The following is a 13,904-nucleotide window of genomic DNA, read 5'->3' as shown; positions in this document are numbered from 1 at the left end:
CCTTCTCCAGGAGCCCTTTCTACATGCCCGTCCCACCCACCCGCTAGTTCATGCCTCCTTCCTATGGCTTCCGTCTGGCCTTTGTACCTGTTCCTACTCTGAACTTCTCTCCCTTGTGTTGTGACTCACTCCGGGTAGACTGCAGGCTCTTGGGCTTCAGAAGCCATGTCTTATTTATCATTTCCAGCCTGGCCCACAGGCACCTACAAAATGCTTGAAGAATGAATGTGTATATTACAGTAAACTGAGGGGTTCCTCATTTGAAAAGCAGTATTTTGAAAGTCAAAGAACTCCACTAGGTTCCTAGACAAATTAGAAACAGAAGCAAGCCTATTCTTCAAAGTCTTACAGGCCCTTGCATTCCATTCAGCATTTGGCAGCTACTCCTGGAAGGGGAGCACCTGGTGGGCCTGGACTCCACCTCCTGAGATGCCTTCATTCATTCAACCAACACTGATTTGCTGTAGTAATAGTCTGATTGTTGATGCTGCTGCTGCCTACATGTATGGGCTTTCTGTTTGCCAGGCACTGTGCTCAGCACTTAACACTGTCTCATTTCATTTCCCCTGTTACAGACGAGGAAGGCTGAGCAGTTAATAATACTTATTAAGGACCTGCTATGCCTTGTGCATAAGGCTAGGAGACTGCATTTGTCCTCTCGCTTTCAGAAATGCCATTTCATTAGCCTGCTGGTCTCTGTGGCACCTCCTAGCCTGGGTCCCTTGAGTTTTCATCTGCCTTTTCTGGAGCAGGACCAAGTCTCCTCTCTGTCTGAGTGTAGCTGCAGGCAGTGCCTGGAGCTCTCTCCAGGTAGAAGGGAAGAGAAGGCAGCCTGTATTTCCTTGGTGCTGGGAAGATGCATAGGTCATGGTGCCCCTGGGAGGTGGGAAGGTGCAGAAGGTCTAGCATTTGTCTTCCAGGCTGGCAATGCAGAGGACCAGGATGGGGACAGGATGGAGAGACACCAGTGACTAATGCCAGCAATTGAGACATTAGAATGTACACTCCGCGGGGGCAAGGACTTAATTTTATTCTTGCTGTTTTCCCAGCATCCAGAACAGCGTCTGGCATAGAGTAGGTACACAAGAATATGGAATGAATGAGTGAGTGAGTAAGTGAGTGAATGACTGAATGGCAGCCTCCAGCTGTCTCTCCCGCTTGAGCCAAGGCATTTGCTTCCAGTCCCGCCCCCCATGGCCTTGTTCACACTCTTCTGTTACAATGTTCTTTCCTACACACCACTCTTGCCAGGTCATTCTCTAACCCTGCTGGCTCCTGTCTCTCTTGAGGCCTCCACAGTCCTTCCCAGCCTCCTAAGCCACACTCCTTCCACCAGTTGTCCTGCCCCCATCGCATGTTCCAGCTGCACAGAGCCTCCTTGAACCACACAGTCATGCTCAGCCACTGTGCACATACTGGCCCCTCAGCCTGGAACACTTTCTCCACCTTATCCCTCTGGCCAGCTCACCACCGCCTCTGTCTTAGGCCTCCCCTGCTGCCCCAAGCAGAGGTGCTTGCTTCTTCCACTGTCTTCCCATCTCACATGGTTTAAGACAAGGTTAGGGTAGTGAGCGAGACTGTTTAGTGTCCAAGAATACCAATCCTAGAGCCAAATGGCTTAGGCACAAACCCTGGCTCCACCATGTACTAGCTGTGTGACTTCGAGCAAGTTACTTAACCTCTCTGTGCCTTCGTTTTCTCTAATACAAAATGAGGACAATAGTAGTACCTATCTCACAAGGCTACTATGAAGATAAAATCTACATGAAGGGTTACAGTGATATCTGGCACATATGGTAGGTGTTATTACTACTACCCATCCCTCACATAGTATAGTACTTGTCACATGAACTATTCCTCATATAGACTTGTTACGTGAAATTGCAGTACAAATTCCCGTTTGTCTTGTGTACAGGGTCCCATGAGTTAGGCTAAAGAGCGACACAATCAGCTCTGAGATTTGGGAAGGGAGCTCTGATAGCCGTGTGGAAGTGAGGTGAGAGGAGGGGGAGAAGCTGGCAAGTATTGCTGTTGTCGGGTGAAGGACAGAGGGGCAAATCCCTGGCAGTGGGGACAGAAAGACGGGGCAGTTTTGAGAGAGATTCGTGAAGTAGAATTAACTCAGTGAGCCAGTGGTTGCAAAGAATGAGGAAGAAGCAAGTGCCAAATATGACACCAGATTTCCAACCTGAGTGGCAGTGTTGGGATTTGAAGGGGCCCAGGGAATAGCATCCCACTTCCCTTCAGAATCAGGATCAATGGAGAGAGGGAAAGGGGGAGGGAGAAGGGAGGAGAGAGGAGGGGCTCGGGCAGATGGAGATTAAAATGCATCATTACAGATACAGCTGTTTGGAAGGCCAGGCTCTGGAGTGGGGTCCACGGGGCCTGCGGCTGGGCCTGCACCTCCAGCTGCAATGCTCCTGGTGGGTGGGGGCGGGGCTGACCCTGCCTGGCCAAGCTCAGCACATGGCAGAGAGTGGTCTGCAGGGAGGCAGGTGCCGAAAGGGCCCTCCATGCCCACTTCTTCCACACTGGCCAGTCTGATGAGTCCCTGCTCCTGCCCTGGGGAGGAGAGTGGAAGGGGAGGAAGGAGGCCAGAATGTTGCACTCATCCAGGTCCCTCAATCTTGGCATTCTTGACATTTGGGGCCGGATAATCCTTCGTTGTGGGGCTGTCCAGTGCCTTGTAGGATGTTTGGCAGCCTCCCTGGCCTCCACCCACTAGATCCAGTGGCTCCCCCCTTTCCCTGGCTGTGGCAACCAAAAGTGTCTCCAGATATTGACAGATGTTTGGGGTCGGGAGGGAGGGGGAGCAAAGTCGCCCTCGGTTGAGAACCACTGCTCTGGTCTAATGAAAGTCCCTCTGGATGGAGACCCGAGGAGTGGGAAATGAACGCTTCCCCCTCACTCTCCTCCCAGGAATCAGGGCCTTTCAACAGGCAGAGCTAGAAGGGCACACTGGGGTGACAGCTGGCTCCTCAGACCTTTGAGGAGTCTGCAACCTGTCTTCTCTTCCTTCTCCTCTCCTCCGCCTGCCTTTCCTGTCCAGCTAACTTCTGAGCATCCTTTGAGGTTTGGCTACACCCCTGCCTGGAGGAAGCCTCTCCCAGCTAATTTAGATATCCGCGCTCCCGCCTCCACAGCACCCCTCACCCGTATTGCAAATGTTGGCCAGCTTTCTCCCTGTGACCCCGTGCTGCTGAGCACAATCCCGGCTCATCGAGGGTCCCCAGGAAGTGAGCTGTGAGCGAATGAGCCAGGGCAGCTTCGCGTAGCTCCTCTCCTGCGATGCCTTCATTCTGGGCCTTCCTCTGTGGGTCTCTGTGCAGATCCGGAGGCCGCACGTGCAGGGTGGGCTGCCCCTGCAGCTGCCCCTCTCCCGCCAGCCCCTGCCCTCCTGCAGCGTCTGGAAAGGCTCTGTGCCCCCTGCTCATTCCCAGTATCTGAGGCATTCAGGGCTGTTGCCTTTGTGAGAGCTCAAGGTGGTGTCCTTGGCTCTTTCGATAATTGCTAAATAACTGCTTGCCCTGGAAATTGCCCTGGAAGCCTCTCCCCACAGCTGCCTGGCCCCACATCAGAGACCTAGGTTGCTTGGTTACCAGTTTTCAGACCCAATTCAGGAAAGTCCCGAGGCCACAGAAAACTGAGTTTGGCTGCATGTGACCCACGGCCAGTGTCTAAAGGCTCTCTAACCTTAGCACAATCTGTGGAAGGAGAGGAGGCACACAGTGAGCGCCGTCTTGCCTGCCCCCCCCCCCCCCGAGGCCTTCACTAGCTCACTTAACCCTAGGCACCGTGGTACATCAGAGGGTTCCCATGTTACAGATAAGAACACTGGAGATCGAAACGATTAAGGAACATACTCAGGGTCACCAGAGAGTTTCTGGTGGAGTTAAGATCCAAACTCAGGTCCCTGACTCCAGGCTTTGGGTTTTATTTTTTCTCTCTCCATCCCACTGAGGCGTGTTCGAGAAGTTTGCTTAGAGAGCATTTTTAAGAAATTATTACTACAAAGCAGTTCTTCTCACTGCCTGAAACACAAGTCCTACCATCTCTCGCCTTTGTTGAGGCCCCTCTTTGTCCCCTCCCCCATCTCCCCTGCAGGAGCAGACCACTTTCCTTACTGGGGCGCTGGCACGCTGGCCCTGCACCCCTCTGCCCACGCTCTGGATGTGTGGCCTCGCCCCCTGCAGGCCACTCTGCCCTGGATGTCCGCCCCGTACTTACACTCCTTACTACGCCGGTGCCTGCGAGCACCACTCACCACACTCTGACGCAGGTGCTTGACACACATGCATTCAGGAAAACAAAGTTCAGTCCAACCTACTTTTTAATTCTATTTTTAACCTTTCTTCCGAAAGACTCAGATGTTCACAGGGATGTGAGAGGAGGTTCCCTGAGCCAGCCGTGTAAAATGAGAGGTCACTTGGGGTGCCCACTGCCCCGTACTGCCTCAGGCAGCACCCTCCTGCTCTGCTTTCTTCCCCAAACTCCCCATTCCGCCTCCTCCTTGGATTCTCTCTAGCTAAATAGATTTTCTTCATATACTTCAACAAGCTGGTGATGAATTTTAGTAGCAGAAACATTTTTCACTTCAAATCAGATTGCAACGTACACTCCCATCTGGGGACCATGCGTCTGGGGCAGTGGCTCTCAGCCCCAGGCTGCCCATCAACATCATCTAGGAAGTTTCTAAAAATGGGCAGCACTCACCCCCTCCCCCACACACACTCCCCCCTCCCCCCAATTAAGTCTGAAGGACCTGGGCAGCAGCATATTTCTAAATACTCCCCAGGTGATTCTGTTGGGCAGCTCGGGTATAGACCGTTGGTCTAGCCTTGCTGCTGCGAGTGAGGCCTACAGACCAGCAGCCTGGGCATCGCTGGGCAGCTTGCTAGAATGCAGAATCTCGGGCCCCACCCCAGACCTACCAAGTCAGAATCTGCATTTTACGGGTGCTCTTCCTCCCAAGAGTATGTGTCTCCTAAACTCTAAGGGTCCCCATGAGACTTGCAACCAGGGGAGCAATGGGCAGTGGCAGCTCGTCCCAGGCTGACCCCTGAACCTGTCTCCAAGACCCCCTTTTCCCTGACTTCCCAGTGAGCCAGAGCAGTCCCGTCTGCACTCTTTCTTTCCCATAACGCTTCTAGGGAACCGAAGCAGAGCAGCACCGAGGCCCTCTCCCGTCGCTATCCTAAGCCCTTCCTGGTTTCACTGTCCCCAGCTTTCATAAATGTAAAAATAAAACATTTGCATTTTACCAAGATCCTCTGGTGATTTGTAAGCATGTTACACTTTGAGAAGCATTGCTTTCAGCAAAGAACAATTTTTAAATAACTGTATGACGCGTTGCATTTGAATCACCTGAAATCTTATTAAAACGCATATTCTGATTTAGTAGGTCTGGGGTAAGGCCCAAGATTCAGCATTTGAACAGACTCCCTGATGCGGGTGTGGGGACCGTTCTGAGCAGCCAGGACATTGAGTTGCGTTTCAATGAGTTCCTTCATCTGAGCCCTGAAAGCAGAGGGTAGATATTTACAGACCTTTCCGTAAATTTCCTCACCATCACTGTTTCCTGATCCACCATCAGCGCCAGCCCACGGCTTACCCTCTAACGAGCCAGCGCTGAGCAGCCCCGGTGGGTGCATCGGGTGCCTCTGTCAGGGCAGAGGGTAGAAATGCAAAGTGTATGCCCGCCCTACCGACCTTCGCCCACCCCCTCGGGGGAGGCCATGCATGCTCTGCCCAGGACAGGTGACTTCAGGTTCCACAGCAATGGCGGTTGGTTCCTCTCTGGCCTTGGCCCCCAGGAGGGAACTACTGAAAAGCCATTGAATTCAAAATACGTCTAATATGCTCAGAAAGGGAAAACCCACAGGTTGGTCTGAAGTTTACAGAAGCAACTGGGGAGAAAAACCGATGGGGGCTGGCTTTTCTTTTTCGATCCTTTAATCCATTACAGAATTGTAGAGCTGAAAAGGAACTTCAGAGATCTAGTCCCAAACTTTCATTTTGGAGAAGAAAGCTGGGACCCGATGAGACTGTGGCTTGCTCTCAAGGTCACCAAGCAAAACAGGGGTCAGCCCATGGGTGTAGGATTTCTTTTTTTTATCTTGCTTTGGGTTGTTTTTCTAGAAATGGATAGGAGTAGTTACTTCTTTCAGACGGCTCCTTTAATTAAGAGCTCTACTTTTCACAGAAAAGGTAAATATCAAGAGGCTAGATCATGGTTCTCGCCCCTCGTGTCCTTCAATAAAAAATTTCTAACAGTTACTGGTGTCACCTTATTGGGGCCTGCCTCCCGGGGGGCAGTGACCCAAACTGCAGGTACGGTGCCCGGAAGGAACGAACTAGCTTCCGGAAGGCCTACCTGAGGCCACTCTTGTCTTTCATGCCCATTGCAACGCTGTAAGCTGATCACAGTTCTCTTTCAAGCCACTGCCAATCAATTGGATTTGGATCTCGAGTTGAAACCCTTTTGCCATCCCTACAATAGAGGTCATACCTTGAAAAGCCGAGTGACCTTCAGATCCTCACTACATTGCAGCATGTCTGCACGGGTTCGTAAAGACTCTTTAGCTTCTCATTTCCGACCCCTCCAGCTGCTCATTAATCCAATTATGAGTTTCCTTTATCCAACCAAACTTCCTGCCGAGTTGCAAACTCTCCCAGCGACGCGTTTGCCTTTGGTAATTAGCCAGCCCGGTAGAAGATGCTGTCTTGTTCAGACGTTTCTGTAATTTGGACTGACCTCACTCTGATCATGCAACAGCAACATGTGCCGTATGAGGACACTCCAGGAGCCTCCTTCCCACGAAGGCTCGCTGAGGTTAGCTTCTGCCCTGCTGCTGGAACCCTGCCCCTGTCTCTCTCCAGCCTCTCCCACGAGGTGGTAAGGAGGTTTCTGAGTCATGTTAGCTCTGAAGTGCGTGGACCCTTCATGTTGATCTCTGAGTCCCGAACCGGAGCAAGCTTATTTGCTGGCAGGCGCGTCCGTCTCCATAATGGGGAGTCAGTCTTCAGATCTTCTCTTCATTAAGACATCAGCCACACTCAGCCTTGCTCTCGGCTGCCAGGCGCACTGACAAGGCAGCAGGAAAAGTTCCATCAGGAAGGGGTTTGCTGCCTTCGGAAGGCAGGGAGGCACCGCCTTGCCTGCGGGAGTGGACCTGCTCGGCCTGTGCGGGCCTCGTGCCAGCAGAGCCTTCTCAACAACACTCTGTGATTCTGATTCGAAGCCTGCGGGCAGAGTCTCAGGGTGGTGCCATCTGTAGCGTTCTGAGTGTCTCCCTTGCCAGCGAGGAGGGGGTGGAGTCCTTCCAACTCCTTGGCCATTCTCATCTGTCTCCTGGGCGTGTGCCACAGGCTCCCATGGCCCCAGGCTACTCGGCAACACCCTGAGTTATGTTAGCGATATAATAATGAATTATACAATGGATTATACATAATTAATTTATAATAAAGCACGCACGCAACGCTTTAATTTCCCCAAGTGAATGATGTGCTGCCCGCCAGGTCCTGCTGGGATGCATTCCCTAACTGCCTCCTTGCTGGTCTGGAGGCCATGGCCAGCTGTCTAGGGCGGGTCCGTGGCCAGGGAAACCTGCTAAGTCAGGTTCCCTCCAGACTATCTCTGGGGTATGGGCCACAGAAGATAATCCTTCACGCCTCGCTGTTGTTCTAGACCTGGACACTCGTGGGAGTCTCACCCCCCCCCCCCCCCCGGACCACTTAGAAGCTGTTATTTTCTTCATTCTTCCAATCTTCCTTCCAGAGTATGGGAGGTGCCAGTGTATTTATACTCTACATTCCCTCCCTTCATTCACCAACTCAACAAATACCTATTAAGGGCCTATTATGTATCAGATGCTGCCCTTGGCTTAGGGTACATGAGTGAACAAAACAGACGAAGATCCTTGCCCTAGTGGCACTTACATGCTAGCAGAGGGAGACAGACAACAAATAATAGACATGACGAATAAATGTGTCATATAGTGATAGGTGCTATAGGAAAAGAAAAGGCGCGGCAGGGTAAGGGTGACCAGGCGTGATGGGGGCAGGATGCACTTTTAAAGAGGGAGGTCAGAGCAGTCTTGTGGAGAAGTGGCAGTCTAGGCATCGCCAGGCCCTCCGTGAACAGGGGAGAAAGGCACTTCTGGGTCTACCAGGGGTTAGATTTTCCTGGGCTGCTTTGACTGTTTCAGTAACATGTGTCACTTTTGGTTTCAGATGTTCAGGATGTTTCCGTTCCTGCTGCTGCTGTGGTTTCTAGCCCCCACTGAGGGGTCCCAGCGAGCTGAACCAATGTTCACGGCAGTCACCAATTCGGTTCTGCCCCCTGACTATGACAGCAACCCCACCCAGCTCAACTACGGAGTGGCAGTTACTGATGTGGACGATGACGGGGACTTTGAGATCGTCGTGGCAGGGTAAGTGCCTCCCACCTTGAGTCTGAAAGATACATCAGTCAGCTTTTACTGTGATGAGGCTGAGTGACAACTCCAAAATCCAACGGCTTGCAACAACACACATTCTCACCCATAAGTCCTAGCTGGACTCAGTGGATGCTGATATGCTACTTCTTTGCCTTTTGTTATAGAAGGGGGCGGGGGGCGGAGGGGGAGGGTAGATCCAAGAAAGGTGTTCATTCCACGCGCTTTCCAGAGAGAAAATTTGAATGCTTTGCTTCAAGGTACTCTCTTCATATCCTTAGTTATGCAGGTGTAGTTACTTCCTTATCGGTGGAATTCTAGAATCTCTGTCGGAGGGGCTTCATGGTGACAATTAAGAGATGGGGATGCTCAGTCTGCCTTTGCACAGCATTTCACATAACACTAAGGAAACATTAATTGTCCATTTCAAAGAAGGGAGGAAGATGGAATTAGGAGGGATAGCTAAACTTCCTCTAAAACATGCCCTGGTCCCACTGCTCCCTTCTCTCCTGAGAAGCAACATTGTGTAGCCAGAAGAGCATAGGATTTGGAGTCCAAATAACTTGAGTTCATGCCCTAGATCAGGGGTGGGCAAACTTTTTGACTCGAGGGCCACAATGGGTTCTTAAACTGGACCGGAGGGCTGGAACGAAAGCATGGATGGAGTGTTTGTGTGAACTAATATAAATTCAAAGTAAACATCATTACATAAAAGGGTACGGTCTTCTTTTTTTTTAGTTTTATTCATTTCAAATGGGCCGGATTCGGCCCACGGGCCGTAGTTTGCCCACGGCTGCCCTAGATCTACAACTTTCTGGTGGCATGGTTTTGATCACTCCCTTATTTGCTGAGATTCAGATCATCTGGGGACTGTAATGCCTTCTCGCCCGGAAGCCTCCATAGTAGGCCATTCATTGCATGGGACAGTGCATTATAAATTCTGCCAATTACATTAATAATTATTATGTACTGAGCACTAATACGTACCAGGCTCTGTGCTGAGCCTTTCACATGCATTGCCTTATTTAATCTTCCTGACAGCACTATAAAGTAAGTTACTATCATCCCTATTTAGAGAAGAGGAGATTTGGGTTCAAAGATGGTGAGTGGCATGCCTTCTGTCAAGTAAATGGTAAGTAGACGAGTCAGGATTTGAACCCCAAGGCTCCCCAACCCAACAGCTGCTAAAATACATTGTACAAAGTTTACTTATCACTTCAAAAATCATCTTAATAATAAAAGGCTAATATGCAAATGGTCGTCATGCTGTGATGCCATATCGACCCATCAGCAGGGACCTGAGGCTGCATGGTGCTGGGCTGGGGCCGGGACCTGAGGCCACATGCCTCCTGCTCCGGCACCAGGGCCGGGGGACCTGAAGCTGCGTCCCCTGCCCAGCAGGGCTTGAGGCAGGGAGGGCGGCCGGGTCTTGGTGTCGCCCAATGGGGGTGGGGCTGGCCGGACACTTCTATTATACAGAAAGGACAAATAGCAATATTAAAATATTTCCTCTAATTCCCTTTTAATGTGCATGAATTTTATGCACCGGGCCACTAGTTCAGTCAATTAAAAAACACTACAGGGAGCTGTCAGCCTTCTTGTGGGAGGCCTGAGCTTTTATGGCAGCACTGACCAAAGTAACTGTCAGGTAACATCATTGTAGCAGTTGCATGTACCAGTAGAAAGCATTGACCTTAGAAATGGAAGGCCTGGTTTTAATTCTAACCATATCATCCAGTAGCTGTGAGTCTTGTGCAAAGTACTTAGCTATGTAGTTCCCACAGGGTATGGCTGGAGGATAGGCTGACCTTCCCTACCTTATCGCCTGATAGCCCACAGATGGGCCCTTTGGAACATGTTGAAATCCCCCGCCTACACACAGGACAGTGGTGAAGATCAGTAGTGATGCTGTATAAAAAAGATACTTTATAAAGTGTATTTCTTCTTTCTGTTCCCTTTTCCACCCTGTGAAGAGTGGAAGGGACTGCATTCTAGACCTAAAAGTCTGGATTAGCAAACCGTCCAGTAGAACTTTGTGTGATGATGTAGTTGTTCTGTGTTGGTACTGTCCAATATGGTACCCACTGGACACCTGTGATGGTTGAGCACCTGAAATGTGGCTGCTGTGACTGAGGAACTGCATTGTGAATTTTATTTCATTTTAATTATTCAGCCACCTTTAAATCAGCACAGGTCTGGGCTTTCAGAAGGAAAAACTAAAGAGCAGAGTGTGGTGGAAAAAGGAAAAATGGAAAAGGTTATAATGACCCCATGGGCTGAGGTGACCTGAGGAGGGTTGAGGCCAAGCAGCTCGTCTGTGTTCCTGTGACTGTCCAGTCACTCTCTGAATCAGAGAGAAGTGCTCCTGACCCAGTCCTGCCTCCTGCAGCCATGAACCACTCTGCCAGAGTCTCTGGTTAAAGGACTTCAATGCATTCGAGATGTTCTGGTTGGCCCTGCTTCCTGCTAGGTAACACCAGCCTCCCCTTGTAGAGCCTGGGGCCTGACAGAGGACAGAGAACAGTGGGTAACCATCTGCCCCCTCCTCCTGGGCCCACAAGTTACTACTGTGAGCATGCTCTCCTTTCTCCGTGGACAGGGGGCTTTGCGTGCAGGTCTCCATCCCACCATCCTTAGATGAGCACCGACCACCACAGCACCTCCCATGTGTGCAGCTTCTTTCTTTCCAAACGCCAGGCATTCGTTTCACCTTCCTTTTCAACGAAGTCTTTTGCTCTTTCTCTCCAGAAATTGGCTTTTGTGTCCTCTAAGGTAGAGAAGTTAGGCCATCATTTGTAACCAGCCTAGAGTAGATGTCTGTGTCCAGCTTGCCGCTTACTGTGGGTCGGGTAGCCCTTTGGACCCATCCTCTGGCAACCAGAAGCAGACCATCTTGGGTTTTGATCCTGGGTCATCCTGAGATTAGGGAAAGACCCTGTCTCTTCTCCCAGGGCCAGGGTGATGCGGGCAGCCCCTGTCTGAGAAAGCCTGGGTTGCAGGGTGTTCTTCTGAAAGATGATACTGCTCACCCCAGCAAAGAAGAAGAGTTACATGGAGGACAAGATGGCAAAATTGGGCAGCCTCCCAGCTCCAGGTCAGGCCTTCTTTGTGACTATTATGAAGCATTGTGAGTTCTCAGGGCATCGGAAAGTCACGTTCTAATTTAAGTACCAAAATACACTCCAACGGCAAATATAACTTTTTATTATCTCCAGCTCAGGATGATTTGTCACTGTCTTCCTCTTTGGGCCGGATAACCACGGGTTGACTATACAGACGTATTTAAATCAGGACCTTGGGAGGTCATTCGGTTCACCCCTGCCTTGCCTTCCAGTTAGGCCACACCTATAGTTTTTGGAGGCTCCCTGCAGGTAGTTAGAGCCTTCCATAAGAATGTGTGCAATCTCTCTGTCATCCAGCTCAATTACTTATGTCAAGACTCTATTCGACTAATCTGATCCCTCATAGTAGAGCTTCGTAAGCCATTTCTTTTAACTTTAGTTTTGCTGTTGCCTTTGAAGATATAAACCAGAAGCTACCATCCTTTCAATAATGGCAGTGAGGATCACTGCCCTGCCTCTCATTCCCTATGCACTCCTTGGCAACATTTCTGACTGATTTTTATTCTATTTCATCTACTCTACACCCATATTTAACTCTGTTTCCTCTCTGTTTGATTATAGACTCTCTGTTTAAGAATCACGTAGCAGGGATTGAAATTTTAAAAAATTGAATGTGAATGCTTTTACCTGGGGCACCTGCAGTCCCGCTCAATAGAGGCTCACTCTCTATTATCTTACAGACCTTCCCATTCGCTGGCCCCAAAAGGCATTTACGTTTTCCTCCTGGGATAATGTCCAGCTCTTCCGCTTACAAGGTGCCCACACTTGAACTTGTCTTGGATTTGTTGACCTTGTAGTGTGTCTGATTCAAGCCCTGTTGCTTGGAGTATTTACTCTTTGAATAGGTTTGTTTTGTTTTGCTTTTTCGGTAGCCTCGTTCTGGGTATTGATGGCATTGATTCTGAGCATGCTGTGGGTGAGTTGTATTGTGTTTCTGATTCTTAAGTTAATTGTGATGGACGGTGTGTGCATACATCTGGCTCTGGGAGGAGCAGAAAATGACCGCCCTTTGTTCTGTGGGGAGGCGGGGAGGGAATGGGTCAGCTCTGCTCCCCGCACCTCAGCTGGGCGAGTGTCACCGCATGTGGAGAGCTTATCCATTGACCTGCGTGATTGCAATCTGTTTACAGTCTCCACCCTGCAGAGTCAGGGGAGGGTTTGGTCACCCCCAGAGAAATGTGCACATGCACAGACCGTTGAGGATCTTCAGGGCTGGTTCCCCTTTTCTCGGTGGAACTAAACACCCAATCTTCAGTCTCATGTCATCTGGAAAGGAATTTCTGTTGGTGTAAACCTTGCACAATACCTTTAGAGCAGCTTTTGTTTCCTGGGATATCCCCAGAGGTCTGTCTGAGGTAACCCCCGAACCTCCCTACCCTGTCAGTTTCCAACAGGAGTTTTGCTCAAATGGAAAGATTGTAGTGGTTGTAAACTTTAAATCACAATTTACATCTTTTTTTTTTTTCCCCAAAGAGCATTCATTTGATATAATCTTAATACATTCTTCACACTTGGAAGGATTTCATTTAAAGGGATGCTACGTATCGGAAAGCTGGGTTTCATTTTTTTCTTAATTTTGCAACTATGTCAGAAAACTTTTTTAATTTGCTGAAGTTAATTGAATTATTTAAAAGGAAAATTGTACTCAATTACCAGATTAATCATAATTACATAGGAGATATTTTTCCATGATACATAATAAAAACAATGATAAAGAATAAGATATTTGCCTGTGATTTAACCAAAGCAGCATTTGCACATTTTATAATAAGTATATATAGGTAGATGAAACATATGTAGATATAACATATATAGTATGTATGTAGTAGATAGATGTAACTTCCATATAAATATATTTAGATATATGTAGTATAGATGTACATATACACATATATACACACACTTCTAACGAAATGGGAGAAATCATTTTGAACTTCCAGTTCTAACTGCTGCTTTGTGAAATATAACATTTTAATAGATTTGATCACCAGTTTCTACAGCTTACGATGTTATATTATTTCATTTAATTTATCTTTCTTTTTTAATTTAAAATATATTTTATATTTGATAGCACTTAAATACATTTTATTGCAAAAAAAATGCACACGGTATAGATAAAAGTAAAAATCTATCTTTACTAATCCCGACCCCTACTCTAAGCTTATCCCTGTCCTCTTCCAGAGTAACAACTGTTTTCAGTTTGGTGTTTATACTTCTAGAAATTTCTATGTAACATATATATTTATAAAATATATAATAATTTTTGGAGGAATCAAACTGATGCATATTGTTCCAAACTTGCTTTTCTCACTGTATAATATGTTCATGATTCAAACATATAGCTGTG

At 48.7% G+C, this 13,904-nt stretch overlaps 1 protein-coding gene and 1 long non-coding RNA gene across 3 annotated transcripts in view; both read left to right on the top strand.

Annotated features, from left to right (window-relative positions):
• Positions 1-13,904, top strand: part of LOC132214212 (uncharacterized) — a 377,066-nt gene that overhangs the window by 87,658 nt on the left and 275,504 nt on the right. The gene's annotated exons all lie outside the window — the stretch shown is intronic.
• CRTAC1 (cartilage acidic protein 1) overlaps positions 1-13,904 on the top strand; it is a 130,919-nt gene that overhangs the window by 8,085 nt on the left and 108,930 nt on the right. The window contains exons 2-3 of one of the 2 annotated variants that reach the window (XM_059660994.1): positions 6,439-6,563; positions 8,233-8,432. In XM_059660994.1, coding sequence (XP_059516977.1) covers positions 6,552-6,563; positions 8,233-8,432 — 212 coding nt within the window. In that variant the 5' untranslated portion in view covers positions 6,439-6,551. The remainder of the gene's footprint in view (positions 1-6,438; positions 6,564-8,232; positions 8,433-13,904) is intronic. The other variant, XM_059660995.1, reaches the window with a different exon arrangement.

This window comes from Myotis daubentonii, chromosome 13 (genome assembly GCF_963259705.1).
Source record: "Myotis daubentonii chromosome 13, mMyoDau2.1, whole genome shotgun sequence".
Lineage (NCBI taxonomy): Eukaryota > Metazoa > Chordata > Mammalia > Chiroptera > Vespertilionidae > Myotis > Myotis daubentonii.
The sequence above is the reverse complement of the archived record's forward strand: the minus strand, read 5'-3'. Positions and strand labels throughout refer to the sequence as shown.